The sequence below is a fragment of the Hippichthys cyanospilos genome, chromosome 10 (assembly GCF_059441005.1).
Source record: "Hippichthys cyanospilos isolate Australia breed blue-spotted pipefish chromosome 10, RoL_Hcya_1.0, whole genome shotgun sequence".
Classification (NCBI taxonomy): Eukaryota; Metazoa; Chordata; class Actinopteri; order Syngnathiformes; family Syngnathidae; genus Hippichthys; species Hippichthys cyanospilos.
The window spans coordinates 6,317,374-6,342,942 of NC_142378.1; the positions used below are offsets into that span (position 1 = coordinate 6,317,374).

General features: G+C 52.4%; 7 protein-coding genes across 9 annotated transcripts; 4 read left to right on the top strand and 3 right to left on the bottom strand.

The window, feature by feature from the left end:
- Window positions 1-434: 434 nt before the first annotated feature.
- slc5a9 (solute carrier family 5 member 9) lies at window positions 435-6,914 on the bottom strand. The gene is made up of 13 exons (XM_088425442.1): window positions 5,272-6,914; window positions 4,268-4,339; window positions 4,093-4,197; window positions 3,870-4,034; window positions 3,695-3,800; window positions 3,225-3,305; window positions 2,961-3,166; window positions 2,439-2,574; window positions 2,042-2,149; window positions 1,824-1,974; window positions 1,587-1,755; window positions 1,299-1,514; window positions 435-896 (listed from the first exon to the last, which is right to left on the bottom strand). Exons 1-13 carry the CDS (start codon window positions 5,593-5,595, stop codon window positions 591-593), a joined length of 2,145 nt encoding a protein of 714 aa, XP_088281568.1. The 5' UTR covers window positions 5,596-6,914; the 3' UTR covers window positions 435-590.
- A 196-nt stretch (window positions 6,915-7,110) lies between these two features.
- On the bottom strand, window positions 7,111-10,932 carry ndufa11 (NADH:ubiquinone oxidoreductase subunit A11). The gene is made up of 4 exons (XM_088425443.1): window positions 10,791-10,932; window positions 8,756-8,848; window positions 7,716-7,838; window positions 7,111-7,269 (listed from the first exon to the last, which is right to left on the bottom strand). The coding sequence occupies exons 1-4, from the start codon at window positions 10,867-10,869 to the stop codon at window positions 7,157-7,159; spliced, it is 408 nt and encodes a 135-aa protein (XP_088281569.1). The 5' UTR covers window positions 10,870-10,932; the 3' UTR covers window positions 7,111-7,156.
- Window positions 10,933-11,218: 286 nt separating this feature from the next.
- Window positions 11,219-12,677, bottom strand: mrpl55 (mitochondrial ribosomal protein L55). Of its 2 annotated transcripts, none has more exons than XM_088426085.1 (3): window positions 12,531-12,677; window positions 11,604-11,781; window positions 11,219-11,512 (listed from the first exon to the last, which is right to left on the bottom strand). In XM_088426085.1, the coding sequence occupies exons 2-3, from the start codon at window positions 11,745-11,747 to the stop codon at window positions 11,360-11,362; spliced, it is 297 nt and encodes a 98-aa protein (XP_088282211.1). In that variant the 5' UTR covers window positions 11,748-11,781; window positions 12,531-12,677; the 3' UTR covers window positions 11,219-11,359. The 2 variants fall into 2 exon arrangements, with proteins under 2 accessions (XP_088282211.1, XP_088282210.1); XM_088426084.1 differs by having other exon boundaries at window positions 12,536-12,675.
- Window positions 12,666-15,955, top strand: ctns (cystinosin, lysosomal cystine transporter). 2 transcript variants are annotated; one of them, XM_088426081.1, is made up of 11 exons: window positions 12,666-13,175; window positions 13,496-13,546; window positions 13,619-13,697; window positions 13,808-13,898; window positions 13,955-14,058; window positions 14,125-14,262; window positions 14,335-14,434; window positions 14,510-14,629; window positions 14,993-15,163; window positions 15,253-15,370; window positions 15,677-15,955. In XM_088426081.1, exons 2-11 carry the CDS (start codon window positions 13,498-13,500, stop codon window positions 15,811-15,813), a joined length of 1,107 nt encoding a protein of 368 aa, XP_088282207.1. In that variant the 5' UTR covers window positions 12,666-13,175; window positions 13,496-13,497; the 3' UTR covers window positions 15,814-15,955. The 2 variants fall into 2 exon arrangements, with proteins under 2 accessions (XP_088282207.1, XP_088282208.1); XM_088426082.1 differs by having other exon boundaries at window positions 12,666-13,174; window positions 13,474-13,546.
- Window positions 15,956-16,631: 676 nt separating this feature from the next.
- On the top strand, window positions 16,632-18,489 carry LOC148416785 (antihemorrhagic factor cHLP-A-like). The gene is made up of 7 exons (XM_088426083.1): window positions 16,632-16,893; window positions 17,075-17,185; window positions 17,261-17,345; window positions 17,699-17,868; window positions 17,933-18,049; window positions 18,152-18,232; window positions 18,296-18,489. The coding sequence occupies exons 1-7, from the start codon at window positions 16,708-16,710 to the stop codon at window positions 18,464-18,466; spliced, it is 921 nt and encodes a 306-aa protein (XP_088282209.1). The 5' UTR covers window positions 16,632-16,707; the 3' UTR covers window positions 18,467-18,489.
- A 104-nt stretch (window positions 18,490-18,593) lies between these two features.
- Window positions 18,594-21,652, top strand: LOC148416786 (alpha-2-HS-glycoprotein-like). Its single transcript, XM_088425838.1, has 8 exons — window positions 18,594-18,697; window positions 19,453-19,820; window positions 19,878-19,988; window positions 20,574-20,658; window positions 20,777-20,946; window positions 21,011-21,127; window positions 21,302-21,382; window positions 21,450-21,652. The coding sequence occupies exons 2-8, from the start codon at window positions 19,629-19,631 to the stop codon at window positions 21,603-21,605; spliced, it is 912 nt and encodes a 303-aa protein (XP_088281964.1). The 5' UTR covers window positions 18,594-18,697; window positions 19,453-19,628; the 3' UTR covers window positions 21,606-21,652.
- Window positions 21,653-23,367: 1,715 nt separating this feature from the next.
- LOC148416787 (alpha-2-HS-glycoprotein-like) lies at window positions 23,368-25,560 on the top strand. The gene is made up of 7 exons (XM_088426375.1): window positions 23,368-23,617; window positions 23,715-23,825; window positions 24,412-24,496; window positions 24,571-24,740; window positions 24,815-24,931; window positions 25,172-25,252; window positions 25,318-25,560. Exons 1-7 carry the CDS (start codon window positions 23,420-23,422, stop codon window positions 25,489-25,491), a joined length of 936 nt encoding a protein of 311 aa, XP_088282501.1. The 5' UTR covers window positions 23,368-23,419; the 3' UTR covers window positions 25,492-25,560.
- Window positions 25,561-25,569: the final 9 nt, after the last annotated feature.

The window sequence follows — 25,569 nt, forward strand, 5'->3', positions numbered from 1 at the left end:
GGGGCCAGTCAGCGCGGGAGGAGGAGAGTTGCGTTTCCGGCTCCGAACGGTTAAAAAGTCACTGTTACTAAAATAAACCTTAATCTGTCATTGTACAAGCACTTTCTTGCTCATTTTTGTCTTCAAAGATATGACACATGCACAAAAAATGATGAAAACTTCATATTTACCATATTTTCCAAAAGTCTTTGTTTTCAAAAGTTGTCAGTGCGCCTTATTTAATGCAAAAGAAGTGAGTTTTCATTTTGTGGGACAAAAAAAAAGGAAAATCTTGTATGTAAACTAAAATCTCCATGTTTACCTCTGCATTTCAGTTATGGTTTTTTTTTTTTTTAATCTTTATAACTCTTTCGCCATATAAACTCGCTATTCTTTTGGCTGTGCAATATCCAGCCGCATCGTCTTGCAGGGAAAAAGAAGCCAAAGAACACCAGTAAAGGTTCCACACAAACTATGTTTAATATTTGAAGAAACAGTGTGAATGAATTTGTCAGTCATTCGGCATGCCGCCGCAGGAGAACCAATGAACATTTCCAGGTGGGCACATCGTTGGCAAAAAGTTTGCGTGCGGGGGCGTGGCCGGCGTCCACTCAGGCGTAGTAGCCCCACAGGAAGACGTTGATGGCGAGCAGCAGCAAGGCGTTGACGTTGCAAAAGTTCCTCCACAGCGCCACCTCCTTCAGCGAGTTGAGTTTGGCGGCGGCGGCGGCGGCGGGCGCGCGGCGGGAGGCGCCGCTCAGGCCGCACGCGCGCGCCAGGGCCCGCCGCCAGCAGGGGGCGGCAGAGGGCCGGCCGCCGCCCGCTTCCGGGGCCGGATCCTCGCCCGCCGCCGGCTCGTCGCTCAGGTCGTCTCGAGGCGCCGTGCTGTGCCTCGACCACCACGTCAACCTGTGCAACTGACAACACAACTCATCTCGCGTCTTGGTTGGCAAAAGCCACTTGAATTGAAAACACGCGTGCGGACTTCTTACGCGGGCGTCTGTGATTGGCTTATTCAATAAATCACGGGGCTTATTACCACACGAAGGCTATTGCTTTCTAATTGCATGCGCGGAAGGGGGCGGAACTTTCCGCGAGCACAACGTCTGTGCTTCTGCTCTGACTCCGGAAGCACAGGACCCGCGCTGCAGATTTTAGACGATACAAAAAAGATTATATAATGTGTTTATTTTCAAGTACACGTTCGTGATAACGGATCGGCGGAAATTCTAATGATTTCCATAAATCCTAATCAGTAAACACGAATGCGATTGCCCTTGCCTGCCCGCGTTGAGTGTTTGCGCGCGCGCGAGCCTCACGTGCTTGGCGGGTATCGGGGGCGTGGCCAAGCTGACCGCCACCATCACGCAGCAGCTGAGCGCCATCAGCAGGATGGCGAAGTAAAGGTAGTGCACCCGAGTCAGGACCCCGGGGCGCGTGTCCGGCTGCCCGCACGCCGGAACCTCGTGGGTGAACTCCAGAACCATCCGGATCAAGCCCGCCACCAGGCCCGCCATCAGGCCCCAGAAGGCGCCCTGCCAAAGAGGCGGCGGTTTGAGAAAAAAAACAAACCCAAAACAAAGCGCGGGGAGGCCGGCGGGACCCACTTGTTCGTTGAGGCGCGGCCAGAAGATGGCCAAGATGAAGACGGCGGTGATGGGCGGGGCCAGAAAGCTGACCACCGACTGGGCGTAGTCAAAGAGCTTGCCGCTGTTTGCCGACTGGATGATGGGGATCCACAGGATGCTGAGCACCACCAGCAGCAAAACGAACACCCTGACGAGGCATCACCGCACGCACTTAAAGCGACGTCGCGCGACTCCGGGCGCGACGCCGAGCGGCACCTGCCCACGATCATCAGCTCCATCTCCGAGGCGGCGGGGCGGGCTCGGCGGTAAAGGTCCAAAGTAAAGATGGTGGCGCTGCTGTTGAAAATGGACGTGAGCGACGACAGCAGGCTGGCGAACATCACGGCCAGCATCAGCCCGCGAGCCCCTGCGAGCACACGCCGCAGACGTGGGACACGCGTGCGGGCCCGCCCGCCCGCCGAGCCCGTACTCACCCGCCGGCATGAGCTCCACCACCAGCTTGGGGTACGCGATGTTGGAGCAGCCCACCGGCGTCCCGCACACGCGCTGACACACGGCCGGGTCCACGCAGCCCACCTCATCTACGCGCGCGCACATGTGCACACGGGACTCGCCTCTAGCTACACGTGCTCCCGGGGACCCCTTGCGCTCGCCGCGTGTAACGAGTCGGCCGGTCGATCGATCGATTGGTCAGTAAGTAAGCAAGCGAGCCAGTCGGTCAGTTCGGGCCGGCAGTCGGCTCGTTTGAGGCTCAAGACGCGCTTTTAGGGTACCGGGCCAACGTCGGCGGTGACGCGAAAGCTTTGAGGCCGCGGGCGCTATAGCAAATGCCGAAGGTGGAAGGCGTACGCCCACCCGGGAACTACCGACCTGGGAAGAGCGCTCTGCTGATCATGCCCGGCATGACGATGAAGAAGAGGGGAAGGACTTTGAGGTAGCCTCCGAACACGCTTCCTCCTTTGGCGTGACTCAGCGAGCGTGCGGCCAGCGACCTCTGGACCATCACCTGAGAAGAGCGCGGGATTAGGGTCTCATAGGGACCTCCGGACGGGGTGCACGTATGCGATAAGAGCGCTTCTCCTTTCACGCTCCGACGGGAACGCTACCTTTGACTTTTCAAATGAAGAGAAAAGGAATGGGAAGACCAAGCCGGTCTTTGCTCCAGCGTGTCCTCGTGACACTTTTTTTGGCGCCCGACGTTCTACGGACGCGGGCGGCCGTAAAGCGGCCCGCAAATCAAACGACCGATGTCGTTTCGCAGAATACGCAGGATACGCCTCCGCGTACCACTACAAACGGCTTTCGGTAAAGCGGGCTCGGACCGCGCGGCAAACGCTTTGTTCCCGTTACTTTTTCACACGAACTGATTTTGAGCTTCGACGTCCGACCGACCTGATCGGTGCACCAGACCCAGGTGGCGATGACGGTGAGCCCGAAGACCAGGCCCGGCCAAGGCAGGTCCGAGGACAGGGGGTCCCGGAGCATGTGGAAGGCGTCCGGGCGGGGCAGGTGGCAGGTGGTGTTGGCCACCGTCGCCGCCGGAAACGAGGACATGTAGGCCTCCGTCAGGCCCTGGTACCAGCCAACCCTGGAGAAGGCTGACGCAAAAGACGGATCGGCTCCCCGTCGAGGCCGCTGAGGTTCGGGCGGTCTCACCGATGAACATGAGCGCCGAGGCCCCGCCCACCATGACGACGGTCTGGAAGGCGTCCGTGTAGATGACGGCCGAGAGGCCTCCTGCGCAAAGCGGACGCGCTCAACCGATCGCGGGGCGCACGAGACCATCCGCGGAGCCGATCACGGCAAAGGACAATTTTCTGTGCCCGATTCACCCGCGGTGTCTGTTTTGGAGTGCGGGTGGGGGGGAGAGAACCAACGCGGGCTCGGGGACAGCATGCAAACTCCACACAGGAAGGCAGGAGCCCGTTGGATTTGAACTGGGGTCCTTGAACTGTCAGGCGGACGTGCTAAGTGCCGCACCGCCCGATTTGATGAGTCTTCACGTTTAACCCATTCGCTCCCAACAACATATTTTTTTTTTTTTTTATGGTTGCTGTAAGACGCGCGTGACAAGAGCAGGGAAGCGGGCAAGGCTTGCTAGCTATGCGCACGGGCCGGCGGCATACCTGCCACGGTGTACACACACGTGACCGCGAGCAGGATGGCGGTGGACAAGTAGAGATTCCAGCCGAAGGAAACTTTGATGAACAAGGCTCCGGAGAAAAGGTCCGTCTGGGGGGGGCGGGCGTGAGACGCGCGGGCCGGAAACATCTTTCTCTGCATGCGCGCACTCGCGCTTACCGAGAGCTTGGTGAAGATGTAGAGGACCAGGGAGAGGACGGACATGTACACCTGGATCCTGCGGCCTCCGAAGCGCTTGGCCAGGTACTCGGGCATGGTCACCACGCCGGCCGCCACGTACACGGGCACGAAGATCCAGCCCAGGGCCACCAGTACCCAGGCCGCCTAAGCGGAGGAGGCGGAGGTAACGCCCGAGGCTCCCGGCTTCGGCCGGCGGACTCACGTTCAACTCGAAGCCGCCCACGGCGATGCCGCCCGCCGCCGCCGTCCCCGCCAAGCCGATGAAAGCGCCGCTGCCGATGTTACTCGACATGAGGGACGCTCCGATCTGGTCGGGGAAGCCAAGCCGCGCGCTCGTCGGTGGGATGAAAGACGGGCCCGAGACGGCGTATACTCACGGGCCACCAGGTCATGGAGCGCCCCGCCAGGAAGTAGCCGCCCACCGTGCTGCCGTTGGCCCTCGCCGACGCCTGAGGACGAGACGCGCGGCCGTCTCTGCACCACTCTATGCCCCATTGATTTTTGCAAAGAAAAGACCGGCTGTTTTGCGCCCGCTCGACAAGACGCTTGAGCCAACGTTGCCATAGAAACGTCAAGTTTCACGCGGGGTTGAATTTTGCAGGCTACCGGTTAGTCTGATATTGAAAAAAAAAACAACATTTGCCCGTCTGCATCGTTTGATGCTGAAAATCAATAAATAATAATAATAATCAATAAATAATTCATCTGAAAAAGATAGAAAACATTGTGCTAATTTTATTTCAATCACATGAAATAAATTTATTCGGAACAAAAACATTTTGTTGACATGGGTTTAAAACGTTTGCAGCGCCAGACGAGAGCACCACTGCACCACCTACTGATTTGGATGTGCAATTACACTTCACACTGTTCCAGCTGCTTTAACTTTGGAGTTGTTTCCGGATGACTCATTTTTATTGATTCCAAAGGAATAAGGCAATCAGCCAGCCCAATTTGGGGCTGACTTCACTCATTTATGTAGATGCAGTCTGAAGGATGTTGGCTTGAACAGAACTCGAATCCAGCCAAAAAGAAAGTGAGACAACTCGTTGGGTTACTCGTGTAGCCCAAACGGTCGTATATATAATAACCCACATAAAAAAGTTGGGTTAAAAATAACCCAACGCCCCCACCCTCTCCTTTTTTTTCTTATTACAAAACATTAAGTTATTTAAACATCGACAACCTCAAAAATCCTGTTGTTTTGGGAACCACAACAGAAAGTTGCATCACAACTATCGGGCCTGTCCTTATCGGCGTCGTAACTGGCTTATTTCTGAGCAGACTGGTCCTATCGACCAATCAACTATTTGCACTTCTTAACTTCAAACCGTTGCGTGTGTGTGTGTGTGTGTGTGTGTGCGCGCGCGCACAAACTGACCCAGACTCCGACGACCATGACCAGGATGAGGTAGATCACAACCACCACCACGTCGGCGGTCGCCATGCTCGCCGGTCCGGGAGGCGTCGCCGTGGCGACGGGTGGGACGCTGTCTGCAAGAAGCCGGGTCCACCCCAAAGAGTCAAAGACTCGCTTCCGAAGCCGCGGTTGCTTTTCAAACGCATCAAATATTTCTTGATGGGGCTCGGACCTTCGTTGACGATGACGCGAAAAAGGAAGGCTTCGAAATACGAATAAAATATCCTTGCGAGGGGGGGCTGCGAAACCCCATGTTTGAGCACGTCTTTCCCACAATTTTTGCATTCGTCCTTTCAACGGCGACTGGCTCAACAAGGTGCGACAGCGGTTTTTGTGTTGAGTCCCAAAATCGCCGCTCGCGGACAACTTGCAATGACTTCAATGAGTGGGACTGATGTGTGCGGATAGGGCTGATGCCACTGAACATTTTGAGGGCTTGAAAGTGAAAATGTTTCTATTTGACCCTTTCAAAGGCCAGGCTAGAGAAGCATTTGGCTGTCTGCGCCGGCTTCGACAATCAACCATTTGCAATGCGGCAAAGCTTCCAAGGCGGAGGGAATCAAACCGCGGGCACGTGCCGCTGCCCTTTTCACCCAAGCACGCGTCTTCACCGCTTTATGACCGTTTGGACTTCACCACCCCAGCGCGTTATAAAATCATAAAAGTCCAAAACATGGATGCCTTGCTTGTCAACTACAATCGACCCCATTTGTGCAGGAAATGACGAGAAAAAAGGGAGCAAAGAAAGCATGGAACAAGTCAAGAGGGGAGGCTGAGGAAAAATAACAAAAGGAAAAGAAAAACACATTCAACAGATAAAACAATGCAAACATATAAACTATATAAAAATAGCTCAAATAAAAATTAGAGGAATAAAAACGTGGGGAGTAAAATAGTGAAAAGGAAAACAATGACATAGAAAACAAGGGAAAAAAAACAATGAAGAGCAAAAAACAAAAAAGATAAATGAATATAAAAGAAGTCAAAACAAAAGAGGCAGAAACAAAAGAAAGGTTCTGCAATATCTACTCTATTCTTGCTCCTGGAAAAAAAAAAAACTCAAAGGAAACTGAAAAGAGCAAAAAATAAAGGCAAAGGAAAGAGAAAAGTTAAAAAAAAGGAAAGAAACCCCAATGCAAATAAACTGAATACAAAATGAAAATACCAGAGGAGAAAAAAACTGTCAAAAAGGGCGTAAAACTAATGAAAAGTTAAAAAACAAAAAATAAGGCATGAAACAGTAAGAAAAAGAGAAAGCGGGAGCGACACACAAGATGACACAGGAAAGATTGAAGAAGAAAGTCAATACAGAAAAGGAGAACCTATTAGGAGTCACACTTGCACACCTGGATAAAAAAAAAAAGCAAAAACAAAACGACTAAAAATAGAAACATTTGAATGTAATGAAAGCCGTCATTGTTTCACCTAGAAATAAAAAAGTCCCATTGCAAAGGAAGAGCAAAACAAAAAGACTCCAGACAAGAAGCTAGCCAAGCAGGCTAACAACAACAACAACAACAACATTGTGGGTGAGCTGTCCGCGCTCGCCTTTGGCCGCCGATTCAGGCTTTCGCCATCCGGCCGGGGCGTGCGGACACCCGCGCCGCCGCCCGCCCCCAAGCCCAAAAGCCCCACTCACCTTGCGCGACGGCCGACATGTTGCGCGCGACTCTCCGTCTTGCTGTCAAGCCGTCAATGATTACCGCGGGCGCGCGTAGTCACGGGCGGCGGGCGGGGCGCGGACACGCTGGAGGCGGCCCGCCCGACCCGTTTGGCGACAGACGGCGTCAACGCTCCGACTTTGTCACGACTCAACTTTTATTACTTGACGACACCTTTACAAAAGTCACAGCTTGGGGGGTCCCACCAGTCTCCAGCCCTCCATCTTGGACACTTTGCCGAAGAAGGCCAGCGCGCCCAGGCCCAAGCACGCCGACGTGCCCGTTGCCGCGCTGCGGGCTGGAGGAGAGAAGGCGTCAGCCACAATTTGTAACAAGTCCAGACATTTCATCCAAGAAAATTAAGTCGCGCCCCAGGACGGGCCGCATTGTTGACGCTTTTACGCGTCTCCTTCCGGCGAATGATCCGACGCGAGCTTTAAAAGCCGCCCGACGGTTTCACAAAAACGGGGAAACCGGACTTCCCGCCCGGTCCCGGACCGGGGAAATCCGATCACATCGGGCCGGAAATTTGAGGCGACTTTAGGACTATCCCCGCCCGAGTTGCGGATTGGCGGCTCTTATTGCGTCGCTAGTCGTCACGGCGACCGTGACGTTCACGGTAATTCTCTGACCGGACCAGACTTCCCTTCCCGGTCATTATTACGGCGTCGGCCTCGAGTCGGGGCACACGAAGCGGTCACTCGACGCGGATGGCCGAGGCGAGCGGGCGGGCGCGTGACTTACTCCTGGCGCCCAGGAAGATGCCGGAAGCGCAGCCGCCCACAAAGTAGTTGAGGGGATCGTCCGGAGCCTCGCGCGCCTGCGCGCTCAAACACGTGGCCATGCCGAAGATGGCGCCCATGGCGGCTGGACGCACACAAAAACAAACAGTGTCGGCCGGCCTTAATCCAAAGTTGCATGCGTGCTTTGATGCGTTAGCTGTAGCTAATGTCAATTTGATGTTTGCTAGTTCTACAGTGCAAATTGTGGGTGGGAGGCGCGGATAAAACCAGCAAAGATGAAAAGTGGAAGAGGACGGTACACGTCCATGCAAAAAACTATTGTCTGCTTTGCGGGCAAGCCGGCGTATTGATAAATGATAAATATGCATCGCAAATTGGAACAAATACGGTAGACGTGACATTAAAAGTCGTGTTGGAGCGCGTCTCTGTTTGAAAAATTGTATTCAGGTTTTCCGTATTTCTTTTCATTTCAAAGTATATTGCTTGATTAGTATGGATGGACGATTCTGTTACCGTTTGTGAAGAAGAGGAAATGACGCGTCTCAAGCAGCTTTAAAAATAAAAAGAGAGACAGGCGCTCGCCGTGACCCCGCCAAAGGGCAAAAGCGGAAGGCTTCGGGTCAGGTTCCTGTCCGCGCTCCTCGCGAGAAAAAGAACCTGACTGTCTTCCTTCCCGTTTGTTGTTTAGGACGCGTCTAGGTTGCCAAAAGCCAACGGTATCGTAACGTATGCCAACGATGTCGCCTCCGGGATCATGAATTTTCTCCTGTTCCTGGAGACGATATTTTTGCGCCGATGCGTTCGGTAAGCTGAATTTTTAGAAACGAGAAGCGTGTCCATGTAGAGCCGTAGGGTACGTATCGTATGTGATGACGTCATCGCTCGGGAACGACAGGCACGCGACGGGAAGGCCCTCGAGGGCTCTTGGCAAACTGAACGCGGTTGCCGCGGTTACATGAGCGGGCCTTTACTAAGTGAGGTTCCTGTGGAACAACAGTCACACGGTACTTGCGTTAAGCGCAGGCGGTCGAGCGTACGTACCCATGGTGAGAGTGACGTTTCCGGCCCGCTGCACGGCTTCCATGGCGGTGTCGGGCTGGAAGGCCACGATGTGATAGGCCGAGCCCACCAGGCCTGAAAAGACAAGCGGGGGAAGCCTCAAGCGAAGGCGCGGCGCGCCGTCGATGGGCTTCACGCCGGCGCGTTCAAAGCGCGGCGTTCGCTGCGTGATTCGTGACAAGAATTCCACATGATTATTCATGACGTGTAACCGCAAAATACCTAATATTGAATTTCTGTGGGAAAGCAAATAGGGCGGCTAACGTGCTTTGCCTCACGATCGCCGCCGTAGTAAACGTATCCTGATACATAATTCATCATTTTAATTCAGTGGCGGCAATTAATGAAGAAGTACAAACACTTTGGGACAATACTTATTCATGGAGCGCCAGTACACCTTTCGGGGCATCGGTTCTATTTGTTTTCCAGATTACTTTTATTCCTTACTTTACATAAAGACAACTGTACTTTTCGTTCTGCAAATAAAAAGTGAATGATGAGATGGAGGGAGAAAAAAAAAGATGAAAAAGGAAGTTGACCTTACTAGATATGTCAACTGATAGTCCTGTGTGGACATTTATTTACTAGCCACCAAGAGGCAATCTCCCAATGTTGATTTTGAGTTTGAACCGCTACTTTAGTCGCCACCAGGGGGCACTCTTCACAAGTAACCGCAATCAGGCGTGTCATTGTTGTGTTGGTGCGGTATTCAAACAAGCCGAGCGCGTCTGTTATGGCGAAGGTGTGTTTGTGCTGCTCCTATTTCTAAATGTGCAGGTATGTTCGATCTGTTTTCAAGACGTGATGCTGCTGTAACCAGGAAGTTTGAAAATAAAAATGTTTTAAATATAAACAAAAATGTTCTAAACCTCCATGTCCCACCTTTCTGTGTAGAGATCTGATGTTACAACCTGCGACTTTAGTCCATACATGCAATTTCTGTCGGCTTTGTAAGCTTTTTCTCAGGAGGGGAACCTAGCATTTTAGCTAGCTTGCGCTGCTATTCAATTCAAGAGTTTTATTATCATATGTATAGTATTATACCGCACAAAAAGACAAACTTACTTGTGGAAAAATATAATCATGTAATCAACAACCATTATAACTTTGAGTGCATAACAGTTTATGCATACATTTATCCATAATAGTTTACGGCTCTGTAAACAGACCAGAAGGAAAACTGAGATGGTCAGGTTCCTGTCCGCTCTCCCTGCAAGGAAAAAGAACCTATTTGTCTTCCTTCCTATTTATTGTTTATTAAATGTTGCCAGAAGCTAACAGTCTCCTGGTCACATGACGCAGAGTGAGACGTTCAAGTAAGGCTAACTTTCTTTATTTTTATTAGAAGAATAAGATAAGTAGGACAGGGCATCGCGTTACTCTAGCTATTCTTTTGGGAAACTGATGATCATGTGATTCACAGTTTTCTTCTTCCTCTACCATGCCAAAAAAGTTAGGGAAACAGGGTTGCAGACATGTTGCAAGAGACAGAAATGACACAAAAATAAATGAAATTGAAATTCCATTTGAACAGTTTTGATCGAGATTGAATTTAGTCATTTTAGGGTGTGGGGCAAGAGAGAATAGCATTTTAGGGGGTACTCCAGACTTATCTAGTATATTGAAAACTACTCTCAAAGATTTTGTTTTATTTTTTAGAACTAATCTCAGAAAGGAACTGGTCTCAGAAAGTGCACGTTTTAGTATTATGTACGTAGGTTATTTCAAATGTGATGGGTGGCACGTAAACTGTCCTCCGTTTCTCCAAAGGACATAAAAACAAGGTGAATGACAAACGCTAAACTCTTCAAACCCCGCTCGGCACTACTACCGTTTCTTACCCCGCTTGTGTAATTGCACGATGCGAGTACTTTTCCATTCGAATGCACGCAAAGGTTTGTAAACAATGTATGGGGCTGTGCGGCTAACCCATTCATGCTTGAGCTTGTAGCAAGCTAACGCTCCGACAAGGTCGCGTTCGCCGCTCATCAACTTTAATCGCTTGTCGAACACTCACCCAAAGTGGTAGCCACCTTGGTTGTTATCCATGTTTTCTGTACGCAGTCGGTGCCATCCGGAATATCCCAATAGCCCATCGCTAAATTGTCCCTGCGAGGACTGCGAGCAAGGACAAGCGGGGCAAATCTCGCGAGGCTTGGCCGCTAAACGGAAATTTCGCGCGGATCGTTACCGCCCCCTCGCGCACGGGAAGCAAACTGCTTTTCTCAGTTCTGCTTTCTCAGCTTCTTACACAGCTGCATAGTCATTGATGGATTGGTGATGAAATCGTCAATTATAAAACACCCACCAATCTAAAGAATGGACATATGCGTTAATATAGTGCAAAATAAACCTCTGAAAACATTTTGCTTTTTTTCTGCGTTTTAGTCTGTGATTTTGTTTTCTACTTTCGGTTGGGTGTGAGAGGAAAAATGCCCCAACAAGTAACAAATGTACAATTTTTATTTCAATACAGTGAGAAACATGGAAGGTGAAATCAGTAAAGACAGACCATTCACTATTTGTACATACCAATAGCCAAGATGCAGACTTTTCAAACAAATGTTAACAGCACGTGTCAAGTCCTTATTTCTTCTTGTTCCAAAATTGGCTGTACTTGTCCACCTTGAAGTCGTCCTCATAATGGACGACCGTCTCTTTGACGACCTTCTTGACTTCGCGCTTTTTCTGGCGACTACGGCGCTCCTCCTCCGACAGCGTGGACACATCGATCGGCATCTGGCCCGAGAAAAATAAACGTGAAGATTAACGTGCGGTAATAGGAGAAAGCGGTGGGCGGGCGGACGGACGGACGGGCGGCGGCGCTCGCCATGAGGACGCGTCTGGGTTCTTTGTATCGGATGCCGACGGTGGAGCCGTCGGGTCGCACCAGCAAGACGGGATAGCAGCGTTCATATTTCTGCCGGCTGCAGCGCACCACGGACGTTCTGTTGGAGTTGGGGCGAGCGGGCATAGCGCGCGCCAGGGATGTCGGCCTCAAAAAGCACCTGGAAAAAAGGACACAATCGTTGCGAGAAAAAAAATCTCTTGTGATTATTCTAAAGCCCACGTGTCAGAGAAATCCACAAAGACTGAGACAAGCCCAAATGCTAAACAGCAAAATAGTAACTCAGACCAACCGAGATTGACTTTTCTTTGCCGGGGGGGGGGCAAGGGAGGGCTCGGCCAGCGGCAGCTTGAGAGCGCCTCATTGTTATGGTAAGCAAAACAACTTGGTGCGATATCTCCTAACCACTGGAGGCTTCAAGTGGATATGTTTTATGGATCAAATCAGCATGTGATGAATAGGGTTACTACAGGTCAGGTCCAGGTTGTAGTTGTTGTATTTGAGTGACAAGAGCATCAGTTCACGATTTTCAGGACTCTCGTTATATTCCTGATATCTTTTTTTTTTTATTAGTATTACAATTTAACAAGGTCGTAAACAATCGTCTCTAGCACTCTGCAGTACAATTTAATTGTCACGTTACAGGTACTCTAAATTATTGCAAGTAGTCACGCTTGAATTTGCATTAAATATAAAATATCGTAATTAACAAAACGATTATGTAATCTGGCGAGGGATCGTGTTGATTCATTAAAGAAAAGTTTAACTGTCAAAGGTCAAAAGTGAAATTTGCACTAACAGCGGGTCAGTAGCGCAATTGGAAATGCGAGCACCCCCGAGGAAAGAAAGAGGTGACTGAGGTGATATTAATGGAATATTAAATGCAAAATCGCAAGAAATATTAGTCACCTTACCACGAGAACAGCCGATGCGCGTTGTTTACCATCATGTTGGCGTTGAGCTTAAAGCACGGGGAAGGACGCTAGCGTAACCCGGAAGCTAAACCACGTACCCGGAAGTCAACGGGATGTTAAACGAAAATCTATACCCCGAACAGTTTAAAGGCGTTTCTTTGTGTTGCGCTGTAGTCTAAGAGTTATATATCGCATTTTCCACTCATTTGGTTTTAGATCAAGCGAATTGGCGAAAGCGACTAAACCAACCGCGTCCCCACACGGCGGCCATGTTGGCAGGGGCGATTTCACATTGTAGTTCGTTCATTAACGTTTCAAATTAATTCCTTATTAAGTCTGTACTAAAATACGGTGCATCGGAAGAAACGAAAAACATTTAGTAGTCTATCGAAGCGTATTTTCGTGTCCTTCGTTATGTCGAGAACATCAGCAACTTGGAACTATTTGAGCGTCCTCGTACATGGAAGAGACCAACGACTTTGCCCCTCCTAGCTAAGCGTCCCGCACACGGCTAAAAGGAAGCGCCGGTATCTATCAACCTATAGGAGTATCTATGCCTACGTACGTCACGGCTTTTTTTTTTTAATTGTTGTTGAACTTGTCATATGACCCGCAAGCAGCAAGCAACCTCTTCCCCGCGGTGAGTTGAAGCGTGTCTCTCGCTAAAACAGGCCAATGAGCAACAAATGAATGTCGATACGACGACGTCAATTTGAATTCAATGCGTTTTATTGACACGAACTGGCGTGCGGTTACGATGGTTTCGCTCTGATGCGTTTGAGGACCCGAAAGCCGCGTCCGTCACCGGACGCCTTCTCGAGCCGCCTTAAATTGCTTAGCGTTTATTAGAACGCAACTGTTCTACATGTGCAACTTTGGTTATAAAGCACGTGTCGGATGTGAGTATAGTGACTTTCCACCGGTGTGTGTTCCGTGTTGGTTTTGTCAACGCTTGGGCAGAGATGCAGCTGTTGCCGCCGCTGCTGCTGCTGCTGTTGGCCAACGTCTCAGGTGAGCATCGGGGCTCGCTGAGCGTTGCGGTTAAAGCGGCCCGTGACGTCACGCGCGGTCCGTCTGACGCAGAGTCCCAAGTGTTGCTGTCCGCCCCGGAGGAGGTGACGCTCCAAGAAGGCACCGGTGCCAACGTCACCATCGCCTCCAGGTGAGCGCCGCTGCTGGCCGACGCGCAACGCCAGCTGAATTCTCAAGAATACGATTTCTAGCGGTTGCGGCAGGCGAGTGGTTTTCACGTGGCCGTCCCTCCCTTTGCAGCGCGGCGCTCGGGTATCCGCTGGCAATCCGCATCAATGTCACCTACAGCTCAAAGAGCAACTATTCGGCCATCATTAGCGCGCCGGAGCAGGTGAGGCCCGGCCCACCTCCCCGGAACCCGCGGAGCCCAACGCCGCTGTCGTTTAGGTGACGCTGCCGGCCGCGGCCACCTCGGTCGCCCTGGCGGTGGCGGCCCACGCGGCGGGACAGGTGACCGCGTACCTGCTGGCCAACGGCACGGAAGGCTTCGGGTGAGTAGCGGAGGAGGAGGAAGGAGGGGGCGGAGCCTCCTGACTGCGGGTCGCGCGTCTTGGCAGGCCGCCGCCCCGTCTGCGATTCCTGGTGGTCCACAGTCGCGCGGTGGCGATCCTCAGCGAGCTCGTGGGCTGGCTCTACTTCCTGGCGTGGTCCGTGTCCTTCTACCCGCAAGTGTGGGAGAACTGGCGGCGTAAAAGGTGCCGCCGATCGCAAGTCGCGCGAGCCGCCGACGTCAACGCGCCGCCAACTTTGACCCGCTGTCATTCCAGCGTGGTGGGCCTGAACTTCGACTTCCTGGCGCTCAACCTGACAGGCTTCATTGCCTACAGCGTCTTCAATGTGGCCCTCTTCTGGGTGACGCCCATCAAGGTGACATCCGGCGCACGTCCGCCGACGCGCGCGCGGCGTGATCTCGCGAGACTCTTTTTAACACTAACCTTCCAGGAGGCGTACCTGCAGAGGAACCCCAACGGCATCAACCCCGTCAAGGCCAACGACGTCTTCTTCAGCCTGCACGCCGTCCTGCTGTGTCTGATCTACGTGGGCCAGGCCGCCGTCTACGAGGTGGGCGGTGGCAACTTTGCGGCGCTAACCCCGTCTAATCTGCTGCCATGACTCCGTGGATGTCAGCGGCGTAGTTTTAAGCAAAAGTGCCTCCGTTTGCGGCTGAACAAGATGGAGTATTAACAGGCCGTTAGACGGCTTCAGACTCCATGTCGGGCCTGAGCGCGGGACTGTTGATGCGTGGGGTGCATGGGGCAGGCGCCGCCGTAAAGTGACGGCAAAGCGCCCGGGCCGCTAAAGGTCAAGTGGCGAGGGGGCGCCGTAGCCGGCGGCCTGCGCGCGGTAGGCGCAAGTCGCGCTCGTGTCCACAAACCTTTGGCGCGTCGGGTGACGACACGCCGGCCAACGGGTCTCGTCTCGCAGAGGGGGGGCCAGAGGGTGTCTTGGACGGCCCGCCTCCTGCTGCTGACGGGCTGGTCGTTTGCGGCCGTCACTTTGTTGCTGGCCGTCTTGGGGCGCATCAGCTGGTTGGACTACCTCTACTTCTTCTCCTACATCAAGCTGGCCGTCACGCTGGTCAAGTACACGCCGCAGGTCCGTGCGTCCGCATCGTTTGCTTGGGCGCGGGAACGCGGACGGCCGCCGCCGCCGCTCTCATTTGCTCTCTCCGCCCGCGCCGCCAGGCCTTCATGAACTACAGACGAAAGAGCACGGAGGGCTGGAGCATCGGCACCGTGCTGCTGGACTTTTGCGGCGGCCTGCTCAGCATCTTGCAGATGATCTTGGATTCCTACAACAACGGTAAGTAATTTAGTCGTACAACGACAATACCGTAGAGACAATTCCATAAGGCGCCGTTTTGGATCGGAAAACTCCTTCCGGTGGACTGGCAGATTAAATGCCAAGAGCGGATCCGGTTTTCCCAAAATGCCGCGGGGTACTGACTTCCAGATGGTATTTGGGGGGAAAAAACGCAAATGTAATAAATAGGAAAGGAATAAACATAAAAAAGAAAGCCTCCTTCCTTCATTTTCAAACACGCTGGTATGTAGGCTAAATGCTCCAATAAATCATTGACTAAATACCCGCTGCCTTCCCCTTGTCCAGAGGAGTGGCGCCTGATCTTCGGAGATCCCACCAAGTTCGGCCTGGGCCTCTTCTCCGTGGTCTTCGACGTGCTCTTCATCTTTCAGCATTACTGCTTGTACCGCTCGCCCTACCAGGAGATCAGCCAGACGGAGTGAAGCGCCCGCCCGCCCGCCCGCAGCATCTTTGCACTCCGACGTACAAACGGACACGTTAGCGTGCAGATCCGCCTCCACTTTGACTGCTCGGCAGTACTCGTCGCAGACACGGACGTCCTTCAAATAAAATGATGAACGAGGATTGACGTGATTTTCTTTTTTTGGGGGCTCACGCCGCACGCACGGCAGCTGTTTTCATGACACTATCGTGGCTCACTTTGAGAAAACGATTCCAGTTTGACTCCCCCGAACCCATAACGACATTCCGGTCACAACGGATCGAGTTCGCCTGTTTTCAGAGTTTGGCCGTGTGACAAACTGATGTTTATTAATGATTTAATAACAAATAAAGTTGGATTGGATTGGATTGGATTTTGCGTTTGGATTAGAGGGTTGGCAAAGAATATAATATTGTAAAGTCTATTGAGAAGACGTGGCTTTTTAGGGATGGGAATATTTTGAAAAAAAAATCATTAATTACATGTACATATTTTCTCAGTGGACATCTCAATCTACGACTGAGCACAATTTTATACATTTTTAGACTTTTTCCCCTCTCCAAAATGCACTTGCATTATTTCCAAAATAGTGCATTTTCTTGCGATGTCATTTTTGATCGAAAAAAAGTTTTAGGGATGAATTCCAAGTTCCAAAGTTTGTGGTGTTTTCTGAATTCAAATGAAGCAACTCATGGAATACTGACTCGTGATTTTGTTCTTTAAACGCGAAGGTAAGCCTTAAAAAAAGCATTTTTCCCCTCCCCCAAGAAAATGATCGCTTTCGTACACGTGGAACTTGCCGGTTTCCGATGTGGCGGTTGTCACCACGGTGACTGATTGCCGGCAGGTGCGAGCGGCCTACTTAAAGCGCACGCGCGCTCGGCCGATCTCGGCGATGGCGACTTACCTTTTGGCGTCCGCGCTGCTGTGGTTAGCGGCCGCGTCGATTCCGCCGGGGCCGAGCTGCCGCGAGGGCGGCGAGCGGGCGCTGTCGGACCTGGCCGTGCGTCACATCGACCTGTGCCGCCGGCACGGCTTCAAGTTCAAGCTGCACGAGGTCCTCGACTTCCAGCGCCGACTGGTACGCGCTCGCATACAATATGGAAACCTCTTGACGCCAATCGGTTTGCACGCGCTGCGGAGCTTCATGTTTGCTCTCTGGCGCCATCGAGTGGCGCTGAAAGCCAAATGCAACCGGTGCCGTGTGGCTAATATTTCATTAGCCCCCTCCCCGACTGATTTGCATGAATGTGTTTACGCAGGTGCCGTCGGGTTGCTACGTGGACGTGTGGCTCAAGCTGGTGCAGACCAAATGTCACTTCACCAACCCCAAACCTTACCAGCAGTGCGCTCCCTTCCAAAAGGACGAGCGTGTAAATATTCAGAACCCCAATCCCCCCCTTTCAATGAGTGTTAGTGCAGACCTTTTTGTTTTTTTTCCCCCTCAGGGCGCGGTGGCAACCTGCAGCGTCAGGCTTTGGATCGCATACGGCGCGCCCACCGTTAGCGGGTACCATTGCACAACCCGCCCAGGTAAACGCGCGTTAACAAAACTCTCCAGTCCCAAGGTCATTTTTCCTGTGGGGTGGCAGTTGTGCCTTATCGTCACAGGGTTTCATGAAACCTATTGCCTATTGTATTAACCCCTGGGGGATAGGTTTTCAAGTGATTACCCCCCCCCCTTGTTTTGATTTACTTTGTACGCGACCAATCTAATATGAAAATCTATCTTAGCCATGTGAAAAAAGGGGCTCAGGTCGAGTCTAGGACTCTTTCCTTCCAAAAGGAAGACTTGGACAGGACCTGGCCCGAGGTCACGTTTAATAACTGCCAGTTGCCATTTTGAAGCGGAAAGGTGCTACAAAGCTTGGGTCGGGTTTTTGCAGAATACACCAATGCGGAAATAGTGCGGATGTGTCCCGACTGCCCCATTTTGTTGCCTTTGGACGACCCGACGGGCGTGAAGGCGGCGCAGCAGGCGGCGCTGGCGTTCAACCGCCAAGGCCGCCATCGCCATTACTTCAGTCTGATGGAAATTGCTCAGCAGAAAGGCGGGGTGAGCATGGCGCTCGCGAAGCGTCCCCCCCCCCCCCCCCCCCTCACCTTCCTTGGCGCTGCAGTATATCCCATCCATCGGCAAGTTGACCTGGGTCATGTTGGCGCTGGTGGAGACGGACTGTCCCAGAGAGGCCAAAAAGACGTTTGCGGCCTGCGGTCCTCTCTGTTCCCACCAAGCGGTGAGTTGGCCTGCAAAGACAAAAGTTTTTGACTAGCGCTGGTAGCGTTTTGGATTCGAGCGTACAGATTCTGAATTTGCGATTCTTTTTTTGTTTTGTAAGCGTCACGTCTTTTGCAAAGTCACCTACTACAACCAACAAGAACGAATTGATGAACTCAAATGTGAAACGTATCCCCCACAAGTAAGTCCACAGGCGCAGCGCTCGTCTGACCCCGCACAGGAAGAAAATGCGGCCTCCCCGCAGAATTGGCGCCGACCTCTGGCCGGCGCACCCAAAGGTGCGTGCCAAGCGCTCTTCCACGAAAGTCCGGAAGCGTTCGCCTGCAGGGCCCAACTCGGCGTCGACCGGCCGGCCGTCCACCACATTTGTCCCTTCCCGCTTGTTGTGCGGCGGTGGCCGGGAAGCCCGGCGTGACCTCGCTGCACCTCCCCAGCAAATAAAAGATTGGGACTTTGGTCTTTATCTGTGCTCACTTTCATTCAAGGTTCAAATCCAAATAAAAGTGACAAACATGAACCTTTTGTAAACTACTTTTGAAAAGGTTCAAACATCCGCAAGGTGCCGTATGACGGCGTGGCTCCCAACATGGGTCGGTCAAGCGTTTTCTTCAAACGGGGGCCTTCAACTGCACTCGACATCTACAAGGTATATGATGAAGCTGGAGGCGTGTCTTTCAGTCTAGGTTTTGAGCACAGGACATAATGTAAATCCCCGAGTAAGATGCACCCGTATAAAAGATGCAGCCTTAATTTTAGGGTCAAATGCTATATCCTCTGGTAGTGTGCAACAGCCATGCAATTATGTCAAAAAATTAGAGCAAAACTTTTTTGTCTATACCTCATTTTCTTATCCATAGATGAAGTGCCTTCCAGATTTCCCACATAGTGAGCGGGCAGCAAACATAGGGCCAGTTCAACACGTTCCAGTTTTTCTTCTTCCGCAATTGAGTCAAGTGAAATAACAGAATTAGATGGAGACGTCATAAACTTGACACGATACTCGACTTCCGTAACATTTCCGTGCGCGAACAAGGATGGACTCGGACGTCGGTTCGGTCCGCACACTTCTTTTATTGAAAATAAGAACCTGAGCTAACAGGAGCTGCTATTAGCTGCTAACAGCCACCTGATGTCCACTCATTAGGATAATTATAGGGCTCCGCCCATCCGCAGTCCCTTTTGAAGTTGTCTGATTTTCCCCAGATGGGATTTTGAGTTTTTTTCTTCTTCAGGCGACGCCGTTGTGTATTTCTGACTTTCTGTGCGATGCCGTTATCTATCTTGATAAATCGTATCTACTTTTATACAGTATGTCTTTCTGATCGCTATCTGCGATTTCTCATCATCCGCGAAGCCCTTCGAGATTGTGCCGACTCAAGTTGACTTGCGCGGTCTTAACAGGTGGCGTCGAGCCCGCTTAATCATGCAGCTGAGATGAACAAGCGGTCGCCACGGTGACTGATTGCCCGCACGGACTGACACGCAGGTGCGAGGCGTTTGTCCGCCTCCACGATTGGTCGTCGGCCCGCTTAAAGCGCGCGCGCGAAAAGGTTCGCCGCTTGCGCTTCTTCCCCATAATGGCGACTCGCCTCTTTGTTTTGGGTCTGTGCGCCGCCGCCCTAGTCGGCTCGGCGGCGCCTCTGGCGGTGACTTGCGACGAGGACGGCGCCGAGGCGGCGGCCGGTGCGGCCGTCCGGCATATAAACGACCACCGCAAGCACGGCTTCAAGTTCAGGCTGCGGAGGGTGGCGAGCAGCAAATACCGACAGGTTAGCGAGCGCCGCGGCTAAGCGGCTTTTGCGAGCGGACTTTATTTTTGAATTCAGTTTTCAGGCGGTTGCCACATTGACGTGAACGTGCAGCTGGTGCAGACCAAATGTCATTTCACCAACCCCAAGCCTCACGACCAGTGCGCACTCTGGCAACACAACGAATGGGTACGTAGCCATCTTAGACTTATGCCACAGTTTCTTCTGCTCCATCTACTCCGTAATATGCTCAGAATATAAATCCGTTCACAAATTAGTGCATTATTATTATTATTATTGCCCTTGCTGTTTTTTGCTTTTGTTATTGCCCGCTTCATTATTTGCTCGATTGTGGAACGTAGCCTGCTTGGGGAGGTGAACAGAAAAAAAAAATCCTTGTGTAGTGTTGCTATGCGTATGACAAGAAAACTCTTAAGAGTCAAAAGCTGTTGATATGCTAAGTCACAGGTGTCAAACTCAAGGCCCGGGGGCCAGATCCGGCCCGCCACATCATTTCACGCGGCCAAGTCAAGTTACCGGTCAAAATATCACATTTGTAAGTCAGTTTGAAATTGTTTGGGGGAAAAAAAGTGAGCTTTTTGTCCTCACCCTCTCTCTGATTTCAATACTAGTTGGAAGTGTGACAAATACACCCAAAATGTATTTTATCACAGTCATCCCGGCCCTATGACAGAAACTGTAACTGCAACGTGGCCCTCGAGAAGAATGAGTTTGACACCCCTGTGCTAAGTCTTTTGTTTTTGTGAACCTTAGGGGGCAGTGGCCACCTGCAGCGTTGAGTTTTGGGTTATGTGGGGCGTGGCCAAAATCATCAAATATGAATGCACCACCAGACCAGGTTTTACTTTCCCGTAACCTTTCCAAAGTTTTTTTTTTTTTTGGTACGTGTGGCTTTGGTGGTGTGCCTTTTTTGGATGCCTATATGCAAAATATGTATATATCTTTTTTGGGAACAGACCACACTAAAGAAGAGATGCTGAGCCTTTGTCCGAAGTGCCCCAAGTTGCTGTCCCTCACGGACCCGACTGGCGCGAAGGCAGTGGAGGAGGCTGTGCGCAAGTTCGACGAGGAGAGCAAACAGGAGAACTACTTCACGCTGCTGGAAGCGGCTCAGCTAACAGAAGAGGTGAGTGATATTTTGGCCGCTTTTGCCGGCGGCTCTAAACGCGCCCTTTGACTTTTCACGTCAGTACGTGGCCGCCGTCGGCACCATCACCTGGCTGAAGTTCGCCCTGGTGGAGACCACGTGCCCGCGAGAGGCCACGCATACTTTTGCCGCCTGCGCGCCCCGCTGCCCCGACAGAGCTGTGAGTTGCCGACGGTGGGCGGGGTTCTCAGTCGGGTCCCTGGGAACGGATGGATGGATGGATGGGATTGTTCCCGCAAACTTAGGCTAATGCGGGTCCACGGCTTCTATTTGGCCCCGAGACCGTTAAAAGATTGATTGCGTGTTGTTGAAAGCTCAATTTCTTTCCTCAAAGTATCACTTCTACTGCGAAAGCGTCTTTTACAACGTGCACAGACAAGTGGGGGAGCTCAAGTGTGAAATGTACCCACCCAAGGTAAGCGTGCGGCACAACGGCCTCGACTTGTACAACGCCTCAACAGGGGTTCTCCGGTTCTCCGCAGAATTCCCGAGCCCTCCCAGCTGGCGAGCAGGAACCGGTTTGCGAGCTGCTCTTTCACGAGAGCGCCGAAGCTTGCGCGTGCAAGGTCAAGCTCGGAGACCCGGAGCCGTCCGTCCACCACATTTGCCCCTTCCCGCTAAAGGTCTCGCCTCAATAAATTAAGACTGTGGGCTAATAAAGCTACGTGAAGGAAGAACACTTGAACCGCTTGAATTTTTTTAAACATCAAGTTGCGAAGCGCGGCGCCGCTTCGGGACTTATATGGAACAAGGGTCTGCACGCGTCCCATCCTGCAAATAACAAAACATTTGGGCGTTTGGCCTTGCGGTTACGAGCGCATGAGCTTCGATCGCTAACTTACTTTTGGTAGATGTAATCCACGCTCAAGTTGGTTTGGCAAAAGTATGACGCTTCAAAACAAAAGTGAGCGAGCACTTCAAGCACTTTAGAACTTGTAAAGACTGCCGAGCGCAAGGAATCAAATGTTTGGACAAAATCCAAAGTTACGCGCTCCTATTCGATGTATTGAGCATTGATGTTTTGGTGATTGAATATGATTGGTCGGTGGGCTCGGCTTGCTAATCACATGACCGACCCAGACAACAGGTGAGGCGTGAGTATTTCCTGAGACACTGCCACGTCGTTTGCAGTAGATGAAAGAACGATGGCTGGGAGTGAGGCCTAACCCCGCCACCCAGACGATGTCCTCTGACGCGGCCAGTGATTGAAGAAAATCAAATTCAACCTCATCGGTCCAGCGGGGAAGGACAATGCGTCTACATGCAAGCGTCCTCAAGAAGCAGAAAACCGAGAATTGCTTCGGAGGACTTCCGGCAGCGTCACCTCCAAGCCGTGTTTGCAACTAGGTAGTCGACGGAGGCCCGAGGGGGCCACGGCGTAGTACGGCCCAGCGTTACGGCGATTACCGACAAGCTGACCCCGACCGAGGACCGGAACGCGCCTGCAGACTTCGAGCGAGCCGACGAGCTCCGTCGAGCAATCGCCAATTCCTGCCGCTTGTCATCTCATTAGCCGTGGCCGCGCATTGACGCATTCACGTGGACTTGTAAAATGCACAACTGACAACACGAGACGTTTTGTGAAAGGAAAAAAAAAAAGCAAAATTAAAAATCGTTTGAACGATCCGGGTTCAAATGTACAGTGATGGATGCGTTTGATGAATGAAAACCAATCGTATTGTCCAACACAGACCTGCAAAAAAAAACAAAAAGCGCAATAACACTGCTCTATATTTGCCCTGTAGCGCCTCCTGCTATCGACCTAGGGCGTGCACGATCGACCTCACGTGACCCTAAACCACAAAGCAGGTGAGACGTACGAGGCTGATGAGGCGACTCGGGCACGTTTCCCGAACCGGGGAGGGCGGCCGTCTCCCGGGGGGAACGTCGTTTCAAATCAGTCCAATTTGAAAAGGAAAGTATGTCTTTCCCGTAACTGATCCAATGAAGGGAAAATGAGCCTTTTGTGCATCTGGACATCATCACAGAAACACAAATCATGACCTCGCTGCGTAATGTACATTTGCAAGCCCCTCGCAGTTTATCTACAAACAGGCGTTGTCCTTTATCAAAAGTCCAGGACGAGCATGCTATTCACCCTGGATCCAGAGGTCAAGTGAGGTCAGTGAAGGCGCGCACGCGAGAATGCTTTACGCCGGTGCGGGTGCATACGGCCTGTCTTTTTTTTTTTGACTCGCTGCTGCTGCACGCGTGACTGACGAGTCAACAAAAACTCGGTTGTTTGCGGCATCGATTTTCCAGATGATTTCGGCTCAAGGTTAGAGGGCCCGTCACCTGACCCGAACCCGGCCGCACCATTGGCGATCAGAGGCCCCGGACCCGGATGCGGTTAAAGTCTATGTTTGTCCGCCTCCTCGCCGGCGGCCATAAAAGCGCGGCGGCGGCTCGGGAGGGGCCGCCGCTCGGTTTCCCCCGCTTCCTCGTCATCACCATGCTGGCTCACCTGTTGGCTGTGGCGCTGTGCTGCGCCTGCCTGGCCCCCCCCGCGGCTTCCGTGTCGCCGGCGTTGACCTGCGGCGCGGAGAGCGCGGCGGAGGCCGCCCACTTGGCCGTCCGACACATCAACGAGCATCACGGGCACGGCTTCAAGTTCAAGCTGCGCGAGATCCTGGCCAGCAAGTACGAACAGGTGAGTAACGTCCTCAAACGTTCTTCCAAAGCCGAGCGTTGTCTCGATCGATGGAGAAAAACCTGTCTGATCTCTGTTTCCGCTGTTTGCGGCGCAGGCGGCGGGCGGTTGCCACATCGACATCGATATGAAGCTGATGCAGACCAACTGTCACGTGACCAACCCCAAAACGGAAGACCAGTGCGAATTCATGATGCAGTCCGAGCGGGTAAACGTCTTCGAGAGATGAAATTCTATCTCGAAAAGGTGCCTTCATGCTATTAGCCCATGAACAAAAGCGTCCCAGCCCTGTTCTTTATTGAAATGACTCAACTGAAATGAACAAAATCTTATTGCTAAGCAGCTGACGCTTCTGCCATCCTACAAGTTATGAACATTATCACTCACCTGCTCGAGGAGCCGGACGGGCCGCATTCAGCCCCCGGGCCGTAGTTTGCCCACGCCCGGCTGAGGCAATCTGTTGTGACGCTCGTTAGAAGATGCAGGATGTCAGCGGGAGGGCCCCACTTGGACAGAAAGGCAAAGCTGTGTGTGTGTGTGTGTGTGTGTGTGTTGGTTTTGGCTGGATGGTGGGGACCAGTTTCTGGGTTTCACCTTTTGTCTTTTGGTGGAGCCCGCAAATTCAGGCTCAATACTTGTTCTTAGAGTAAGAGTGATTTGTGAGTTTGCCTGAGGTTACGCAAAAGTTTGTGATGATTGAGGTTAGGAGCTAGGAAATGCCCTTTCTCAATGGGATGGTCTCACTATGATAGAAAAACAAGCCTCATGTGTGTGTGTGTGTGTGTGTGTGTAAGGGCGCAGTGGCCAACTGCAGCAGCAAGCTGAACGTGATGGGAGACGCGGTGACAGTCACAAGTCACGCCTGCGACACCAAACCAGGTGGGCCCCGCCTCCTCCGGCGCCACCTTTGAAACGGCCGCCGCCCGACCCGCCCTGCCACTTTGGCCACGCAGAGATGAGCAACGCGGAGATGGCCATGACTTGTCCCGACTGCCCGACGCTGCTGCCGCTCAACGACGAGACGGGCGTCAAGGCGGTGGAGGAGGCCGTCAAAAAGTTCAACCGGGAGAGCAACCACGCCAACTACTTTACCCTGATGGAAATTTCTCTGATAACCGGCGGGGTGAGCCAATGCCGCATTCGCCGCGGTTCGGGCTTTGCGTCCTCCTCCGCATCTTTCCTTCCTTGTGCCGGCAGTACATCCCGTCCACGGGCATGAGGACCTGGCCCAGGTTCGCCGTGGTGGAGACGGTCTGCTCCAAGAATTCCAAGATGGCCCACGAGGCCTGCGCGCCCCGCTGCCCGGACCGAGCCGTGAGTCAGCTTTTGCTAATGCTAACGACTGACAGTAGATGGAGACGAAGCGCCTCCCCCGACGGCTTCTTCCATTAGAAGTTTAGTCGCTTCAGACTAAACTGCCGCTCGTCATTCTACACGAGGATGCTTTGGCAACGAATGGCAATGCTGGGGAACGGGAGGGGAGAGGCTAGGGCTCGGGGCCGCGGGGAGAGTTAGCGGCCGCATTGCTCTAACCGCTTGAATTTTTCTTTCAAGCACCACGCCTTTTGCAAGGCCTCCTACAGCAACAACAACGCACAAGTGGAAGACCTTCATTGTGAATTGTATCCGCCAAAAGTAAGCAAAAGCAAGATGCGCAGGGCGAGCGCGCGTGCCTCACGATTCCTCTGTCGCGCGGGCAGGATACGGCCGCCCTGCCGCCCGGCGTGGAGGAGCCCGCGTGCGGGCCCTTGTTCCACCAAAGCTCGGAAGGCGCCGCCTGCACGGCCCAGCTGAGCACCCACGAGCCGGCCATCCATCAAATTTGTCCGTTCCCGCTTGCCGTGGCTCTGCCGCAAGCGCCGCAGCCCGTCTGAAGGCCCGGCGTCGCCTCGCCGCGCTACGACGAGTCACCGTAATAAAAAGAAACCGAAATAAAGATCAAAGCCCGTTTT

Bases quoted from the DNA above. Each gene is read 5' to 3' on its own strand.
- slc5a9 (XM_088425442.1), bottom strand. From the start codon at position 5,595: ATGCAAAAATTGTGGGAAAGACGTGCTCAAACATGGGGTTTCGCAGCC. The intron at 4,198-4,267 runs GTGAGTATACGC...TTCCCCGACCAG, and splicing joins GCTCCATGACCTGGTGGCCC to ATCGGAGCGTCCCTCATGTC. The intron at 1,756-1,823 runs GTGCCGCTCGGC...ATGCCTCGTCAG, and splicing joins GAGCTGATGATCGTGGGCAG to GGTGTTCGTTTTGCTGCTGG.
- ndufa11 (XM_088425443.1), bottom strand. From the start codon at position 10,869: ATGGGCTATTGGGATATTCCGGATGGCACCGACTGCGTACAGAAAACA. The intron at 8,849-10,790 runs GTGAGTGTTCGA...TTGTCTTTTCAG, and splicing joins CAAGGTGGCTACCACTTTGG to GCCTGGTGGGCTCGGCCTAT. The intron at 7,270-7,715 runs GTAAGTCACGCG...TCTCTCCTCCAG, and splicing joins CATCTTCCTGGGCGCCAGGA to CCCGCAGCGCGGCAACGGGC.
- mrpl55 (XM_088426084.1), bottom strand. From the start codon at position 12,570: ATGATGGTAAACAACGCGCATCGGCTGTTCTCGTG. The intron at 11,782-12,535 runs GTAAGGTGACTA...CCTTTTTTCCAG, and splicing joins GCGCATCGGCTGTTCTCGTG to GTGCTTTTTGAGGCCGACAT. The intron at 11,513-11,603 runs GCGAGCGCCGCC...TTCTCGGGCCAG, and splicing joins AACCCAGACGCGTCCTCATG to ATGCCGATCGATGTGTCCAC.
- ctns (XM_088426081.1), top strand. From the start codon at position 13,498: ATGCAGCTGTTGCCGCCGCTGCTGCTGCTGCTGTTGGCCAACGTCTCA. The intron at 13,899-13,954 runs GTGAGGCCCGGC...GCTGTCGTTTAG, and splicing joins TCATTAGCGCGCCGGAGCAG to GTGACGCTGCCGGCCGCGGC. The intron at 15,371-15,676 runs GTAAGTAATTTA...CCCCTTGTCCAG, and splicing joins CTTGGATTCCTACAACAACG to AGGAGTGGCGCCTGATCTTC.
- LOC148416785 (XM_088426083.1), top strand. From the start codon at position 16,708: ATGGCGACTTACCTTTTGGCGTCCGCGCTGCTGTGGTTAGCGGCCGCG. The intron at 17,186-17,260 runs GTAAATATTCAG...TTTCCCCCTCAG, and splicing joins CCTTCCAAAAGGACGAGCGT to GGCGCGGTGGCAACCTGCAG. The intron at 18,050-18,151 runs GTGAGTTGGCCT...TTGTTTTGTAAG, and splicing joins CTCTCTGTTCCCACCAAGCG to CGTCACGTCTTTTGCAAAGT.
- LOC148416786 (XM_088425838.1), top strand. From the start codon at position 19,629: ATGGCGACTCGCCTCTTTGTTTTGGGTCTGTGCGCCGCCGCCCTAGTC. The intron at 19,821-19,877 runs GTTAGCGAGCGC...TTTTGAATTCAG, and splicing joins CGAGCAGCAAATACCGACAG to TTTTCAGGCGGTTGCCACAT. The intron at 21,128-21,301 runs GTGAGTTGCCGA...CTTTCCTCAAAG, and splicing joins CCCGCTGCCCCGACAGAGCT to TATCACTTCTACTGCGAAAG.
- LOC148416787 (XM_088426375.1), top strand. From the start codon at position 23,420: ATGCTGGCTCACCTGTTGGCTGTGGCGCTGTGCTGCGCCTGCCTGGCC. The intron at 23,618-23,714 runs GTGAGTAACGTC...TTTGCGGCGCAG, and splicing joins TGGCCAGCAAGTACGAACAG to GCGGCGGGCGGTTGCCACAT. The intron at 24,497-24,570 runs GTGGGCCCCGCC...TTGGCCACGCAG, and splicing joins CGCCTGCGACACCAAACCAG to AGATGAGCAACGCGGAGATG.